Below are 18,519 nucleotides of genomic sequence, written 5' to 3'. Positions count from 1 at the left end.
TGGTGGTTCGCATAAATGCTTCACAGCTCCAGGGTCCCAGGTTCGATTCCCGGTTGGGTCACTGTCAGGCGGAGTCTGCACGTCCTCCCCGTGTGTGCGTGGGTTTCCTCCGGGTGCTCCGGTTTCCTCCCACAGTCCAAAGATGTGCGGCTTAGGTGGATTGGCCATGCTAAATTGCCCGTAGTGTCCTAAAAAGTAAGGTTAAGGTGGAGTGTTGTTGGGTTACGGGTATAGGGTGGATACATGAGTTTGAGTAGGGTGATCATGGCTCGGCACAACATCGAGGGCCGATGTTATGTTGTTATGTTCTATGTTCTAATGATTAGAATGTCTACATTTTGGAAAAAGGCCTTGGGGATGAAGATCGGGATGGATCTAAGGAAGAGGAACCTTGGCAATACGTTCATCTTGATCGTCTGCACTCTCCCCGCCAGGGAGAGTGGGAGTGAGCCCCACCATTGAAGGTCCTTTTTTACTTCCTCCACCAGGCTGGTCAGGTTCCACTTGTGGATCTGTGTCCAGTCTCTGGCTATCTGGATCCCCAGGTAACGGAATCTGTTCTGGGCCGTTTTAAATGGGAGCCTCTTCAGCTCTGTCCCTCCCCCTTTTGGGTTCACTGGGAAAGCCTCGCTTTTGCCCAGGTTTAGTTTGTAGCCTGAGAAGGTTCCAAACTCTTTCAGGATTTGCCTTCAGTCCCTCCTGTGGCTTCGAGACATAGAGGAGCAGGTCATCTGCATAGAGTGAGACTCTGTGCTCTCTGTCTCCTCTCCGGATTCCCTTATGGCTTTTCACGTGCCACAGGGCTATCGCCAGGGGTTCGATCGCTCGCGCGAACAAGAGTGGACCCCCCCCACCCCCCATTTTTATCCCCCTGAATATAAAAGCAAAACGCAGCTGAAGCCAAGGAGGTGGGAGTGGGGAGGGACCATAGAAATGTATATAGTTATTCTCCTTGAGAAGAGGAGATTAAGGGGGAAGATTTTGGCACAACATAGAGGGCCGAAGGGCCTGTTCTGTGCTGTAGTGTTCTATTTCCTTGAGTCAATTAAATGAAAGACAAAATAAACCTCCTTGTACAATAATGTAAATTAACGCAGGCAAGAAAAATGTGATGCATATATACAATTGTTTAGAAATATGAGAAATAAAAAGATTTTTTTTTTAAAAGGTTAGAGCAGGAGGTGAGTGGTAGTCGGACCCATCGCCCCCCAACCCCGATTTAAGGGCCACACATGGATTATTTGTTACGGGGATGATTCCAAATTACAACAACAATTTGCATTTCTATTGCATCCTTAACATAGCTATCGCTTCTGTGAAGCAACCTGCAGCTTTCAAAAAATAAATTGAGAGCACCCAATTGTTTATTTTCTAATTAAGGGCAATTTAGCGTGGCCAATCCACCTAACCTGCAGATCTTTGGCTTGTGGGGGAGAGGCTCACGCAGGTACGGGGAGAATAGGCAAACTCCACAAGGGCAGTGACCCGGGGACGGGAACGATCCCGGGTTCATGGCACCATGACACAGTAGTGCTAACCACTGCGCCACCATGACGCCCCCGTAGATATCAATCCAAACCTGTACACCCAGGCACACAGAGAGATATTAGGTTAAAAGCTGGGTCAAAGAGATAGGTTATATGATGGTGGGCTGGGGGTGGGTTTAAAATCAGTGGAGTTGGTTCTCGCTGGTGTCCTTCAACTAATCAAAGTCACAAAAAAAGCAGATGGTCTGGGTCATTACCACATCGCTGTTGTTGGGATCGTACTGTGCACAAAATGGCTGCCGCGGTTTCCTCCATCACAGGAGTGAATACGTTTCGGAAAAGTACGTCGCTGGCCTTGAGGGGGGGTCGGGATGTCCTGGGGATACGAAAGGCCAGTCTTTCTTCTCCCATAGTTCACTCTGGGGGTAGAAGGGCAGCACGGTGGCGCAGTGGGTTAGCCCTGCTGCCTCACGGCGCCGAGGTCCCGGGTTCGATCCCGGCCCTGGGTCACTGTCCGTGCGGATTTTGCACCTTCTCCCCGTGTCTGCGTGGGTCTCACCCCCGCAACCCATAGGAGGAACTTCTTCACCCAAAGGGTTGTGAATCTATGGAATTCCTTGCCCAGTGAAGCAGTTGAGGCTCCTTCATTACATGTTTTTAAAGTAAAGATAGATAGTTTTTTGAAGAATAAAGGGATTAAGGGTTATGGTGTTCGGGCCGGAAAGTGGAGCTGAGTCCACAAAAGATCAGCCATGATCTTATTGAATGGCGGAGCAGGCTCGAAGGGCCAGATGGCCTACTCTTGCTCCTAGTTCTTATGTTCTTATGTTCATATGTGCAGGGTAGGTGGATTGGCCACGCTAAATTGCCCCTTAATTGGAAAAAAATGAATTGGGTACTCTAAATTTTTTTAAAAAAATACTCTGGGGGTAGGGATGGGAGTGGGAGTGGTCGATCTCCCTGAACGCGGCAATCGGCGATGGGCCGAGACTCGCCGATCCACCCGGTACCTCACAGCCTCTGAGCGAGGCCCCTCTCCCACGTCAGACAGAAGGTGCCTGAAGGGAGAGCCCCCACTGTAGTAATGTCAGAAAGCCAGTTTGTAAATGTGCTGAAATGTGAGCTACCCCTTTGTGTCGACGAGCTAAAAAAAATAGCAAATTAGATGTCGTTGCATTTCCCCGGAGAACCGTGGCTCGCCCGCTCCCCCTCCCTCCTCGTCCAAGGCCTCTGATTGGAGGCTGCCGGAGGTGGCTCCCATCATGCAGATCGGTGGACGGGTAATCAACTCTCGGGGGCGTCCAGAGATTGCGAGCCGTTTTATGCACCTCTGTCGCATCGGTTTATTCTGGGAGCAGCCTGACCCGCTCCGGTTCCAGCCGAGGGGTTTCTGCCTTGGGGAGGAAGGGAACCATTGGGCCCATCAAGCCTGCTGCAAGGTTCTCTCAGATCACGGGTGATCTGCATCTGGACTCCATTCGTCTGCCATTGTTCCTTATCCCTCACCGGAGTGATGTGGTACAGTTCATAGAACATAGAACACTACAGCGCAGTACGGGCCCTTCGGCCCTCGATGTTGCGCCGACCACTTAGGGAGTCCGAGTTGCTATGGCAACAGGCACTGTTCCAGGCATGTCTGCGTGAAGAGAATGCCATGTTTGCCGATTCAGCCAATGGTTCAGGTCTACGGCCTTTCCCCAGAACAGTGATCTGACTGAAAGATGAACTCTCCGTTTCTCTCCGTTTCTCTTTCATTCTCACTGCAGACAATGTTGAGTATTTTCAACCCATTGAAAATATTTAATTGTTTTTATTATTCCCCTTCTTTTTTGATTCCTCAGAGGTAGGTCCTCGTTAATATTAATAATAATCTTTATTAGTGTCACATGTAGGCTTACATTAACACTGCAATGAAGTTATTGTGAAAAGCCCCTAGTCGCCACATTTCGGCGCCTTTTCGGGTACACAGAGGGAGAATTCAGAATGTCCAATTCACTTGACGGCGTGGGCGGGATTCTCCCCTACCCGGCGGGGCGGGGGGTCCCGGCAGGAGGGAGTGGCGTGAATCACTCCGGCGTCGGGCCGCCCCAAAGGTGCGGAATCCTCCACACCTTTAGGGGCTAGGTCCGCCCCGGAGTGGTTCTCGTCCCGCCGGCTGACGTGGAAGGCCTTTGGCGCCACACCAGCCGGGACCGAAGGGACTCTGCCGGCCGGCGCGAGTCCGCACGTGCGCGGGAGCGTCAGCGGCGGCTGATGTCATCCCCGCGCATGCGTAGGGGGGGGGGGGTCACCTACACGTCGGCCATGGCGGAGGCTGACACGGCTGGCTCGTAGGAAAAGTGTGCCCCCACGGCACAGGCCCACCCGCGGATCGGTGGGCCCCGACCGCGGGCCAGGCCACCCTGGGGGTACCCTCCCCCGGGGCCAGATCGCCCCGCGCCCTCCCAGGATCCCGGAGCCCGTGCACGCTGCCAGGTCCCGCCGGTAAGGGACCTAATCCAATCTACGCCGGAGGGACTGGCATAGAACCAGCGGGACTTCGGCCCATTGCGGGCCGGAGAATCGCCGGGGCCGCCAACCGGCGCGGCGCGATTCCTGCCCCCGCCGAATATCCGGTGCCGGAGAATCCGGCGGCCGGCGGGGGCGGGATTCACGCCCCCCCCCCCCCCCCGGCGATTCTCCGACCCGGCGGAGGGGGTCGGAGAATCCCGCTCCACGCCTTTCGGGACTTGTGGGAGGAAACCGGAGCACCCGGAGGAAACCCACGCAGACACGGGGAGGAAGTGTAAACTCTACACAGACTGGGTCGGAGGCCGGAATTGAACCCGGGTCCCTGGCACTTTGAGGCAGCAGTGCTAACCAGTGTGAATGGTGTGAGACCGCAAAAGAATTCACAGGTGGATAATAAACCTGAGGCACGACGCTCTCTCCACGTAAGAGTGTTTTTGTGGTGATCCACTGTGTGCACCTGTATTAGGGGATGTAAGGTAGGACCTGTACTACAGGTTCACCGGTAGCCCCTGCCGGCTGGCTCCGCCCACAAGGAGCCGTATAAATATGCGTGTCCTCCATTGATCTGCCATTTCGCCAGCTGCAGCAGGAGGCCACGCATCTGACTGTAATAAAGCCACAGTTGTACCAATCTGAGTCTTTCGTGCAATTGATCGTGCATCAGTTTTATGGGTGCTCACTGCCCGTGCAATGAGGTATGGGGGGGCGGCGGGAGACACACATGGGTAACATAGAATTCCGAGCTGGAGTTCTGGTCTCCAGGACGATATGGGTAGGGTTGTGAGGTGATTCATACCATGAACCTTTCTTATTCAGGGGCAGGAAAGGCTGCCAAAGATTTACCTCCGAAACGGAACTGGATAAACATGCATTTGTTAGGGAACGAGTGAGAGAGAGAGAAAATGGCTGAGAAATGGAATTCACCGGGCATGTCTTCCAGAGGGCCAGCATCTTCATGATGGGCCAAGTGGCCACCTACGGAGCTGCGAAATTTTACGATGCTGCAGTCTGGACCTCCAGCTCTGGGACGGCATCGGCAAAGTTTCCAGCGGTTTTCTGGGGCTGGAGCAAAGCCTTTCAGCAGAGCTGTCGATAGGAACAGCACGAGGGACGGACAGGTGGACAAGTAAAGGTATCATAGAATTTGTATCATAGAATTTACAGTGCAGAAGGAGGTTATTCAGCCCATCAAGTCTGCACCGGCTCTTGGAAAGAGCACCCTACCCAAGGTCAACACCTCCACCCTATCCCCATACCCCAATAACCCCACCCAACACTAAGGGCAATTTTGGTCACTAAGGGCAATTTATCATGGCCAATCCACCTAACCGACACATCTTTGGACTGTGGGAGGAAACCGGAGCACCCGGAGGAAACCCACGCACACACGGGGAGGATGTGCAGACTCCGCACAGACGGTGACCCAAGCTGGAATCGAACCTGGGACCCTGGAGCTGTGAAGCAATTGTGCTATCCACAATGCTACCGTGCTGCCCTAAGACGGCAGACAGCTAAACCATCAAAGGCCCTTAATGCCAACAGGAAATGAAGCCTAGCAAAGAGACTGCCACAGGTTTCTGGGTCCCTGAGCCCCTGTTTCAACACTCAGCAAGCTTCGCCTTAACCTCCAACAGCTCCAGGGTCCCAGGTTCGATTCCAGCTTGGGTCACCATCTGTGCGGAGTCTGCACATCCTCCCCGTGTGTGCGTGGGTTTCCTCCGGGTGCTCCGGTTTCCTCCCACAGTCCAAAGATGTGCAGGTTAGGTGGATTGGCCATGATAAATTGCCCTTAGTGACCAAAATCGTTTCCAAGCTCATTGCTTCATATTTGAGGGGTAATACCCACATTCCATTCATTCAAAACTCTGCTGTCCCAGCTCATAACTCGCGCTAAGCCTTGCTTTCCCTACACCCCTGTGCTCCCTAATTTACTCACGGCCTGGCATCACCTCGATGACGCGGCCCTCACTACCCCGGAAGCTCCTCCAACCCAAAACTCTCCGAGATCTCTGAGCTCCTCCAATTCTGGCGCATTCCTGATTTTAATCACTTCCTCGCTGGCAGACCTGCCTTCCAGGGTCTGGGTCCTGAACTCAGGAATGCTCTCCCTAAACTGCTCCGACTCTCTACCTGCCTTCTTTAAGACGCACTCCAGAACAAACCTCATTTCTCTCCTTCAGAGCTCGTTACGTAACTCGGTATTAAATTCTGTTTGTAAAAAAGCTTCCATGAAGCAACTTGGGATGCTTTATTCGTTAAAGGCACTACCTAAATGAAAGCTGTTAACAAAGGACCATGAGAGTAAATAGCAGAGAAAGCACACCGTGGCTTGAAGTGTGGAAATAAAAGGTCCCACTCTCCACTTCCTCTCTACAAACGGTTAATGCTTTAACCCACCGAATAATGGCTGCGAATAATAAACTTTATTAGTGTCACAAGTCGGCTTACACTGCGATGAAGTTACTGTGTAAAGCCCCTCGTCGCCACATTCCAGCGCCTGTTCGGGTGCACAGAGGGAGAATTCAGAACGTCCAATTCACCCAACAAGCACGTCTTTCGGGACTTGTGGGAGGAAACCGGAGCGCCCGGAGGAAACCCACGCAGACACGGGGGGAACGTGCAGACCCCGCACAGGCAATGACCCAAGTGGGAATCGAACCCGGGTCCCTGGCGCTGTGAGGCAACGGTGCTAACCACTGCGCCACCGTGTCGCCGTTATACAAAACGAGGCCCTTTGAGCCTATCCACCATTTACTTAGATCACGGCTGACCTGGGTAACCCCAAATGTGCTTCACGCCTTAACCCCCCCCCCCCCCCAATAACCTCGCACCCCCTCTGTTTACCCCACTCTGCCCGAAAAAGTATTCAAAGACTCCGCTTCCACCGCCTTTTGAGGAAGAGAATTCCAGAGACCCGCCACCCTCTGAGAGAAAATATTTTGCCTCCTCTCCATTTTAAATGGGCGACCCCCTTATTCTTAAACAGTGGCCCCCTAGTTCTAGATTCTCCCACAGGAGGAAACACCCTCTCCACACGCACCCTGTCAATAGTCCCTCAGAGTCTTACACGTATCAAGCAAGTTGCTTCTCATTCTTCTGAACCCTAGTGGATACAGGTTGGCCTTGCGAACCTTTCCTCACAGGACAACCCGCCCATTACAGATATTAGTCTGCTAAACCTTCTCCAAACTGCTTCCAACGTACCCTCCCAGATTAATTAGTCCAGCGCCGATACATCAGCTTCACACGACCGTTGCCATAACAATGAGATTGGACAGTACCTGGCCTTGGTAAGGCCTCCCATTCTCGCGCTCTGCACCTGTGGTTGGAAATCCTGACTAATTTTTCACATGGCAGTCAGATAGCAGAGGGGGGGTGGGGGGGAGAGGGGGGGTCAGCGCTCAAGTGTTCTCGGCCTTCGCCAAAACCCTCAGGAGCCCCAGCAGCTCATCCCCTGGGGTTGCCCCAATGGCGATGCAAGGCCGCGCTCAAACTGAGGTGGCGCCGTGCTAGCCTGGGGCCTTCCCCTTTAAGGCGACACACCGTCTCGTCAGTGTGGGTCAGACGGGGGCCTAAATACGACTGGCGAGGTACGTTTGTCAATTAATGTACGTTCCCCTGTTCCAGACCCGGAGCAGGGGGATGATATGACTTTCCCCCCCCCCCCCCCCCCCCCGCCAAAAAAGTAAGAAGGGATTGGTGGCGTAGTGTCACTGGCCTGGTAATCCAACCTTCCCTCATTAAGTACAGGTAAACCTGACCTGCTGGCAGGGGCTGGATTAGCTCAGTTGGCTGCTCCATGACGCAGAGCGAGGCCAACAGCGAGGGTTCAGTTCCCATGCCGGCTGGGAGGCGAATGGGAGGCCCCGCCTTCTCAACCTTGCCCCCCCCCCTCCCCCCCTGGGCCTGAGGTGTGGTGGTCCTCAGGTTAAATCACCACCAGTCACAGCTCAAAGGGGAAAGCAACCCATGGGCCGCCTGGGACTATGGCAACTTTATTCATTAAATCCAGAGAGCCAGGGTTCGAATCCCCCCCATGGCACCAATATAAAAATGATGACCACGAAAACCATTGTGGAAAAAACCCCATCTGATTCACTTCAGGGAAGGAAATCTGCCGTCTTTACCCGGTCTGGCCTACATGTGACTCCTGGCCCACAGCGATGTGGTTTGACTTTTAACTGCCCTCTGAAACGGCTGAGCGAGACACTCAGTTCAAGGGCAATTAGGGATGGGCAATAAATCGACCGTGCCAGCGACGCCCACATCCCACAAATGAATTTTTAAAAAAACATTGACATGGAATTTACAGCATAGAAAGAGTCCATTCGGCCCAGCCAGTCTATGCTGGGATTCACGCTGCATACGAGCCTCCTCCCACCTTATTTCACCCTATCAGCAATCCTCCCTCCCTCATGCCCTTGGATAGATTCATTAACGTGAATCACCTCACTTGCTCCCTTATGATGGTACATTCCACACTCTCTTCATCCCAGACCAGGCAGCGTTGGCACTTTTCTTCCACGCGCTCTATACCGCGGAATGATAATGCCCTGAGGAAGGCCATTCGGCCCTCCCGGGCCTGTGCTGGCTCGTTGAAAGAGCTCAAAAAAGAACATCAAAAAAAAGAAAATCTGCCTTTCAGCAAGGAAGCACCGATCCATTGAGAGCTCCTCGTGTACGACTGCAGAGAATTGTTCCTGTGTGGTTTAACTTGCGAAACTCCTGCCTGTTCTCCAAAAGTAATTTTCTTGTTTCTCTTTGGCTGAGTTGCTTCCCAACTCTCCAAAGTTCGGTAAAATATTTGTTCCGAGACTGTCGGGGGCGCAGTCGCGACCCGTCTCGGAGAACGGCGGAGAGGACGGGGTGGGGGGGGGGGTGATATTCGGCTGCGACAGGGTTGGGTTGTCGAGTGGGCCTCAGTACCCTTGGACAGAGGAAGGAGGGAGGGAGAGGGAGAGAGAGGGAGGCAGTTTGTCCATAGGGAGGAATTGGCTGGACAGTGTACTGTCGGGCAGCAGGGGTGTGTGGCGGGGGGGTGGGGGCGGGGGGCTGGCGGGGGGGGAGTGGGGCGGGGGGGCTGGGGGGGGGGGGGGAGATTGTAAACTTTTGCCTTGACCGCCCCGGTGCCCCGTTTGGCATTCACCAACCTCAGCGACCTGTCCAGCCGACCCAGCACTTCCCGATGCCTGGTCGCCACGTTGATGCTGGAAGCGCGGCATCCAATTTGCAGCACAGGAAGATCCCGCGGACAGCGAGGCGGAGAATGACCGGCTTCAGCCATTCCTCGTGACGTCGTGGGCAGGGGGGGGGAGATCTCCAAATATTGGGCTGGGACACCGGGCAGAGGGTGGGGTGGGGTGGGGGGGGAGAGAGAAAACTCACTAGCTCTGTGTCGGATTAGCGTCGCGTTAACTTTGGCCTCACCCAAGGGGGGGGGGAGGGTCCTCCGTTTGCTGCCTCTGCCCGAAAGATGGCATCCCTCTGTCAGGGGCGGTGGCACTGAGCTGGGGAGAGACGGGGAAGCCTGGTTCAGGCGCGAGGGTCCCTGGAGTGGGAAAGGGAGGGTGTGAGGATGAGCGAGAGCGAGAGTGCAGCCCCAATGAAATCAGCACCCGGGCTTCGCTCCTGAGTTTTAGATGCAAGTGCTTACTCCTAATCAGTGAGTGCGGGAGACACAAAAAGGGTTGGGGACAATGTTCTACCTTCTGGCTTCATTGCAACGCTTGGAAGGGCGTCTTGTTTGGGGGGGTGCAGGGAAGGTGGGGACAGCTGAAAAAGCAACTTTGCAACCACTGGTGACAATATTGCATGCACCCATCAACCCCCCCACCCACCCCTATTGCAAACGTACCCCCTACACCCCGTCCCATTGCAAACGTGCTCCCCTCCCGGTCGAATTGCCCTTACCGTCTGCTGCAGGTCGGGGATGCCAATGCGAAAGACCATCATGCTGAAGTCGGCGTCCGTGCTCCTCTCTCGGGGCATGTTGCTGTTGGTGATGGTGGCGGGGATGGTGGCGGCGGCGGCCGGGTCGCTGCAGTCGCCTCGCCGGGTCTCCTCCCCGGAGCTCTCGCTGTCCGACTCGCCTGGGTACTCGGGGACGCTCCGCCGCTCATCCTCGCTGGAAGCCGGGCTGTGGGGCATCTTTCAGCGGGGGCTGTGGGTACAAGGCAGTCGGTGCATCACCCAGAGCTGCAGAAAGATACACACACACACACACACACACAGAGACACAGAGAGAGAGACAGAGAGAGATGCTAACTACAGCCTTTTAGTAATGATCTCCCAGTTACTCCACAGTACAATTATAAAACAGCAGACTCTCCCTCACACACACAGACAGAGAGAGACAGAGAGAGAGCGACAGAGAGAGAGAGAGACAGGGAGAGCAGAGAGAGATGTTAACTACAGCCGTTTAGTAATGATCTCCCAGTTACTCCACAGTACATCTATAAAAGAGCAAAGACTCTCCCTTACTCACACACACACAGAGAGAGAGAGAGAGAGATGCTAACTACAGCCTTTTAGTAATGATCTCCCAGTTACTCCACAGTACAATTATAAAACAGCAGACTCTCCCTCACACACACACAGAGAGAGAGAGAGACAGAGAGAGACAGAGAGAGAGAGACAGGGAGAGCAGAGAGAGATGCTAACTACAGCCGTTTAGTAATGATCTCCCAGTTACTCCACAGTACATCTATAAAAGAGCAAAGACTCTCCCTTACTCACACACACACACAGAGAGAGAGAGAGAGAGAGATGCTAACTACAGCCGTTTAGTAATGAACTCCCAGTTGCTCCACAGTACAATTATAAAACAGCAGACTCTCCCCTCACACACACACACACACAGAGAGACAGAGAGAGATGCTAACTACAGCCATTTAGTAATGATCTCCCAGTTACTCCACAGTACAATTATAAAACAGCAGACTCTCCCTCACAGACACACAGACAGAGAGAGACAGGGAGAGAGCGACAGAGAGAGAGAGAGACAGGGAGAGCAGAGAGAGATGCTAACTACAGCCGTTTAGTAATGATCTCCCAGTTACTCCACAGTACATCTATAAAAGAGCAAAGACTCTCCCTTACTCACACACACACACACAGAGAGATGCTAACTACAGCCTTTTAGTAATGAACTCCCAGTTGCTCCACAGTACAATTATAAAACAGCAGACTCTCCCTCACACACACACAGAGAGACAGAGAGAGACAGAGAGAGATGCTAACTACAGCCTTTTAGTAATGAACTCCCAGTTGCTCCACAGTACAATTATAAAACAGCAGACTCTCCCTCACACACACACACACACACACAGAGACAGAGAGAGATGCTAACTACAGCCTTTTAGTAATGATCTCCCAGTTACTCCACAGTACATCTATAAAAGAGCAAAGACTCTCCCTTACTCACACACACACACACACACAGACAGAGAGAGAGCGACAGAGAGAGAGACAGGGAGAGGCAGAGAGAGATGCTAACTACAGCCGTTTAGTAATGATCTCCCAGTTACTCCACAGTACATCTATAAAAGAGCAAAGACTCTCCCTTACTCACACACACACACAATAGCAATCTCTGCTACTTCCCCAAATTAAGAATAAATATCCTTGCCTTCTGTATCCATAATTTTGCCGCTCCCTCAGCAAGTCTCCAAGGTTAGAAATGATGATCAGTTTTCATCCCCCTGCACATTATTCCACCCAAAGCACTTCACACACACACACACACACAGCATTTCCAGCACTGCTTTCAAAGCCAATAGGCTGCAGGGTAATACAACACCCAGCCCTCCCTCCTCCCTTCCCTCCCTCCCTCCACTCCTTCATTCTTTCAAAAGCACACACGTGTGCGCATGTGCTGCCGGGTTTAAAGGGACGCAAATTCCTCTCCTTCCCTGGGGGCAACAATGCAGACCCACCTCCCCACAACCCCCCACCGAACTTCGTTCCGACTGCGAATGATTCTGGAGGACCCCGGGGTGGGGGGGTCTGCCCAGTCCCTCGAGCCGGCCGCTCCTCCTCTCTCCCCCCCCCCCCCCTCCTCTGGTCATGAAAATGAAAAATGAAATGAAAATCGCTTATTGTCACGAGTAGGCTTCAATGAAGTTACTGTGAAAAGCCCCTAGTCGCCACATTCCGGCGCCTGTTCGGGGAGGCTGGTGCGGGAATTGAACCCGCGCTGCTGGCCTGCCTTGGGCTGCTTTAAAAGCCAGCGATTTAGCCCAGTGTGCTAAACCAGCCCCAGTCATATCACCATTCCTCTGAGAATTGACAGGAATTCTATCCGACCCTATCCTCGGAGCTCCCAAATCTTCCCCGCACTCCTTCCCCCCCCCCCTCCCAAAAGCCACCTCGCCCCATCCCTCCCTCCGCAGAAACGTGCTTCCCAATTTCATTCCACGACCTCTGGGTTTTGTCCTGTCCCCTTGTTCGGGGGGGGGGGGGGGGGTGAGGTTGAAGAGAGTTCCCCGTCTCGACCCTGTCAGATACCATCCCCGTTCTGCCTCCGAATCGCTCCAATTTTTTCTCCCCCCCCCCCCCCCAACTCAATTTTTCTTACTCCGACGCAGGCTCGAGATTCCACAGTGTGGGAACGTTCGTGCGAATAGCTCGGGAGGGATTTGGCCGGCGTGCTGCAGCACATTGAGATTCTCACGGCTCCTGCAACATGTTTCGAAAAAGAAAAGAGAGAGAAAGAGGGGCGATGTCATCCACCCGAATCTAGGCCAAGACTGTCAAACGGTTGCAACTAATTAGAAGCCTTTAAAGTTTGACAGAATCTAATTAGGAAGCAGGGAACGTGGTTTCGAGAAGGTGAGGGAGGGGGGGGGGGGAATGTTGGCTCCATTCCAAATGGGAAAGTCACCGGAGTTAAAAATTTTTTAGCATTCCCAGCCCGCTCCACTTGCGCGCCGTACGAATCTGGAGCAGGGGTAGAAGGCCATTTGGCCCCACGAGCCTCCTCCGCCATTCACATAATTTACAGTGCAGAGGGGGGGGGGGCGGGTGGGGGGGGGGCCATTCGGCCCATCGATTCTGCAACCCGCCCTTGGAAAGAGCACCCTATCCACACAGACACGGGGAGAATGTGCAAACTCCACACAGACAATGACCCGGGGCTGGGATCGAACCCGGATCCTCAGCGCTGTGCTAACCACGGTGCCACCGTGCCGCCCCTAACAAGCACGTCTTTCAGGACTTGTGGGAGGGCAGCACGGTAGCATTGTGGATAGCACAAATGCTTCACAGCTCCAAGGTCCCAGGTTCGATTCCGGCTTGGGTCACTGTCTGTGCGGAGTCTGCACATCCACCCGGTGTGTGCGTGGGTTTCCTCCGGGTGCTCCGGTTTCCTCCCACAGTCCAAAGATGTGCAGGTCAGGTGGATTGGCCATGATAAATTGCTCTTAGTGTCCAAAATTGCCCTTAGTGTTAGGTGGTGTTACTGGGTTATGGGGATAGGGTGGAGGTGTTGACCTTGGGTAGGGTGCTCTTTCCAAGAGCCGGTGCAGACTCGATGGGCCGAAAGGCCTCCTTCTGCACTGTAAATTCTTGGAAACTGGAGCACCTGGAGGAAACCCGGAGGACGTGCAGACTCCGCTCAGACAGCGACCCAAGCCGGGAATCGAACCTGGGATCCTGGAGCTCTGAGGCAACAGTGCTAACCACTTGTGCTACCGTACCGCCCAATTCAATAAGCTGGTAGCTGCCCTGAGCTGGTCGTAGCTCCCACTTTCTTGTCTGCCTCCCCATCCCCCCCGCCCCAGTTACTCCCCTCGTCGTTCCAAAGTTTGCAATTTAGCGTGGCCAATCCACATACCCTGCACATCTTTTGGGTTGGGGGGGCGAAACCCACGCAAACACAGGGAGAATGTGCAAACTCCACACGGACAGTGACCCAGGGCCGGGATGGAACCTGGGATCTTGGCGCCGTGAGGCAGCAGGGCTAACCCACTACGCCACCGTGCAGCTCCTCGTCCGTGCGGAGTTTGCAATTTCTCCCCGTGTCTGGGTGGGTTTCCTCCGGGGGCTCCGGTTTCCTCCCACAGTCCAAAGATGTGCCGGTTAGATGGATTGGCCGCGCTAAATTGCCCTTAGTGACCAAAGGTTAGATGGGTATGCGGAGATAGGGTGAGGGATTGGGCCGAGGTAGGGTGCTCCTTTAGAGGGTCGGTGCAGACTCGATGGGCCGAATGGCCTCCAGCGCTGTAAGGATTCTATGAATTAAGGATGGGCAATAAATGCGGGCCGGGTCAGCGATGCCGCCACCCCCTGAATGAATAAACAGGAGATCCCCATGTGTGCGCCACATTTTCAATGGATCACAAGACAATACAACACAGGAGACCATTCTGCCCGTCACATCTGTACTGGCCCTTTCTCTACTGCCCTCTGGTTTCGTAGGTCCCCTGCAATTCTTTCCCTGCCGCACATTTTTCCAATTCCCTTGTTCCCACTCCCAGTCGGTGGGTGTCAAATCTCAACCGTTCCTTTGGAAAATGTTTTTCCACGGCTTGATTTGCCAATAAATTCTACCAATCGCCACAACTCAAGTTATCGACCCATCGCCCATTGGAAGTGGTTTATCCTGATTTACTGGAACTTTAATTCAGAATGCCGAGCGCAGTGAACTTTTCATTTCTATTCTGCCGATGAAATAGAGCTGCATTTGGTGTAATCATTTCTCTACTGGAATGTCGATAATTGTGCAAGCATTTTATCATTTTACACTTTACTCTGCAATTCACGATTGCCTGCAGCTATGAGAGGAGTTGTGATTACGCGGTTTGTTTGCGTCACAGTCATGGTGATTTTTGGATGATGACAAATGTACCAACAGAGGAACGGGAGAAGGCCACTCCCCCCCCCTCCCCCCCCCCCCCCCCCCCCCCCCCCCCCCCCCCCCCCCCCCCCCCCGAGAATGCACCGCCATTCAATAAGATCATAGCTGATTTGTTCGCGCTACGGGGGCGGGACCCATGCAGAAATGGGGAGAATGTGCAAACTCCACACGGACTGTGCCACATTCCCCTCCACCCACCCCCCCCCCCCCCACCCCCCCTCATCCCCCCCCCCCGATTGCCTCTGATCCCCATGTCCAGCAAGAATCTATCTCGCTCCACCTTAAAAATATGTACTGACCCCCCCCCCCCCCCCCCCCCCACCCATCCCCCTCCGTCAAAGAGAAAGAATTCTCCTCACCTCTATCCTGAAAGGGTGACCCCCCCCGATTTTAAAACAGTTCCCCCTCGTTCTGGACTCACCCACAAGAGGAAGCATCCCTTCCCTGTCCACGTTCCAAGATCTTATAGGCTTCAATCACGTCACCCCCCCCCCCCCCACCCCCCCACCCCGCCCCCAGTCACTCCCCTAAACTCCCAGTGGAATCAGTCTGTCCAACCTTTCCTCATCAGGCAACCCGCTGGTTTGCAGGTATCAATCTAGTAAACCTGCTCTGAGCCGCCTCCAATGTATTTGCATACATACAGACCAATTATCTGGAAGGACAAGGGACAGCAGATACCTGGGAACCCCACCACCTGGAGGTTCCCCTCCAAGTCACTCACCACCCTGACTTGGAAATATATCGAACGTTCCTTCACTGTTGCTGGGTCAAAATCCTGGGCCACGTTCTGAACAATGGACACTCCCGGCCAACCCCTCCTCCACCAATGACACTGCAAACCCCCCTAAACCAATGGACACCCCTATCTCCACAATGGACACTCCGATTCACCCCTATCTCCACAACGGACACTCCGATTCACCCCTATCTCCACAACGGACACTCCGATTTACCCCTATCTCCACAATGGACACTCTGATTCACCCGTATCTCCACAATGGACACTCCAACACACCCCTATCTCCACAATGGACACTCCGATTCACCCCTATCTCCACAATGGACACTCCAACACACCCCTATCTCCACAATGGACACTCCGATTCACCCCTATCTCCACAATGGACACTCCGATACACCCCTATCTCCACAATGGACACTCTGACACACCCCTAACGCCACAATGGACACTCCGATTCGCCCTTATCTCCGCAATGGACACTCCGATACACCCCTATCTCCACAATGGACACTCTGATACTCCCCTATCTCCACAATGGACACTCCGATTCACCCCTATCTCCACAATGGACACTCCGATACACCCCTCCTCCGATGGGCACTCCGATTCACCAACAGACATTTTGCAGCCCCCCCCCCCCCCCCCCCCCCCCGCTCCCGAGAGAGACGGGAGGAGTCGAGGAGGGGGGGGGGGGGAGTTTTGCCCGCTCTTCCAGCCCTGTGCCCTCCCCCACCGTGAATAATCGTGATTTCTCTGCTCCAGTCGATGTCATGTTTTATTCAAAGTTCGCTCTCTCGGTGAAGAATGAATGAATGACTGGAATCAATAAAGTGTGTGATAAATAATTTATCACAGCAGACAAGCCCCTCTTTACAAGCGATGGAACACACTGCCTCTTCTGCCATAAAGAAAGTCTAATTTGAAACTAAGAATAAATTGCTGTAAATTGCTGTATTAACCCAAATATATATAGAGGTGAAAGCACCAGTGATATAAATAGGAATCTAACTGTGCCACCACACTGCGAACCAAATTTACCATCCCCTACAGTCCCACTGATTGCTTCACCTGGCAGCTTCTTCCCTGCTGTTCAATCGCACTGTTATAACCAATACCCAGGCCAGATTCACAAGCTTTATTATAAGCCTGCACATTAATGGGCAACTCCTTTTCTTCAAACGCTTTCATTCATCGAATTCATAGAATTTACAGTGCAGAAGGAGGCCATTCAGCCCATCGAGTCTGCACCGGCTCTTGGAAAGAGCACCCTACCCAAGCCCACACCTCCACCCTATTCCCATAACCCAGTAACCCCACCCAACCTCAGGGCAATTTACCATGGCCAGTCCACTTCACCCTGCGCATCTTTGGACTGTGGGAGGAAACCGGAGCACCTGGAGGAAACCCACGCAGACACGGGGAGGATGTGCAGACTCCACACAGACAGTGACCCAAGCCGGGAATCGAACCTGGGACCCTGGAGCTGTGAAGCGACAGTGCTAACCACTGTGCTTGCCCGGGATGTGGGCATCGCTGGGCAAGGCCAGCATTTGCTGCCCATCCCTAATTGCCCCTGAATTAAGTGGCTTTTCCACAGCATTTCCGGGGTGGGGGGGTTAAGAGTCAACCATATTGCTGTGGGATTGATGTCACGAGTAGGCCAGACCGGGGTAAGGATGGCAGACTTCCTTCCCTGAAGGGGCGTTAGTGAACCAGATGGGTTTTTAACGGCAATGGTTTCATGGTCGCGATAACTGGGATAGCTCTATATTCCAGAATTACAGAATCATAGAATTTACAGTGCAGTGGGAGGCCATTCGGCCCATCAAGCCTGCACCGGCCACTGGAAAGTGTTATTTATGAACAGAGTTTAAGTTTCGCCAACTGCCCGGCTGAGATTTGAGCCCATGGCTCCCTGAGAATCAGCCTGGGCCTCTTAATTATTAGCCCAGTGACAATAAATTATTGTCACACGTCGGCTGACATTAACACTGCAATGAAGTTATTGTGCAAAGCCCCTAGTCGCCACATTCCGGCGCCTGTTCGGGTACACAGAGGGAGAATTCTCAGCTGGTACGGGTATTGAACCCGCGCTGCTGGCCTTATTCTGCATCGCAAACCTGCTGTCTAGCCCACTGAGCTAAACCAGCTACCACTCTGCCGCCATCTCCCCCTATCTGGTAACGTGTGTGTCCTTCTCAGCTCCTGTTTATGTCCTGTACACAGTGGGTAGGAGGGAACAGTACACCCCAGTCTGGCACCGTGGGTCTGTTTCAGCTAACGCCCCTCCTGCCTGACAGCGATCCCCGCACAAACTCCAGGAAGTCCCTCCCTAACAGCACTGTGGGTGCACCTACACCACAATGGGCCGCAGCGGGTTCAAGAAGGCAGCTCTCCACCACCTTCACAAGGGGCAATTAGGGCTGGACAACAAATGCCGCGAAGGTTTGCACCCCGTACCAGATTGGGGATGATAAAACGGGCCTTCGCCTGCATTTGTTCATGGGACGTGGGTGTCACTGGCTGGGCCAGCATTTATTGCCCATCCTTAATTGCCCTTGAGGGGGACAGTTAAGAGTCAACCACGTTGCTGTGGGTCTGGAGTCACATGTAGGCCAGACCAGGTAAGGACGGCAGATTTCCTTCCCTGAAAGACATTAGTGAACCAGATGGTTTTTTTTATCACAATAGTTTCATGGTCACCATTGGTCATTTTTCGACTTTTAATTCCAGATTTTTTTAAATGTCAAATTCAAATGTCACCATCTGCAGTGGCGGGATTTGAACCTGGGTCCCCAGAGCATTACTCTGGGGCTCGGATTTACTAGTCCAGCGACAATACCACTACGGCACTCCCTCCCCATTAGGGCTGTCCGGTTTGCTGATTGGGCAGCGTCAGCGGTACCTGCAATGAAGCCGGA

The 18,519-nt window shown here is 53.4% G+C and overlaps 1 protein-coding gene across 1 annotated transcript in view; it reads right to left on the bottom strand.

Moving 5' to 3' along the window:
- The window catches only part of shank1 (SH3 and multiple ankyrin repeat domains 1), a 194,947-nt gene extending 183,208 nt beyond the window's left edge, over positions 1 to 11,739 (bottom strand). The window contains 1 exon segment of the mRNA XM_038783965.1: positions 9,909 to 11,739. Coding sequence (XP_038639893.1) covers positions 9,909 to 10,145 — 237 coding nt within the window. The 5' untranslated portion in view covers positions 10,146 to 11,739.
- Positions 11,740 to 18,519: the final 6,780 nt, after the last annotated feature.

This window comes from Scyliorhinus canicula, chromosome 23 (genome assembly GCF_902713615.1).
Source record: "Scyliorhinus canicula chromosome 23, sScyCan1.1, whole genome shotgun sequence".
NCBI lineage: Eukaryota > Metazoa > Chordata > Chondrichthyes > Carcharhiniformes > Scyliorhinidae > Scyliorhinus > Scyliorhinus canicula.
Note: the sequence above shows the minus strand (reverse complement) of the source record. Positions and strands in the feature narration are given on the sequence as shown.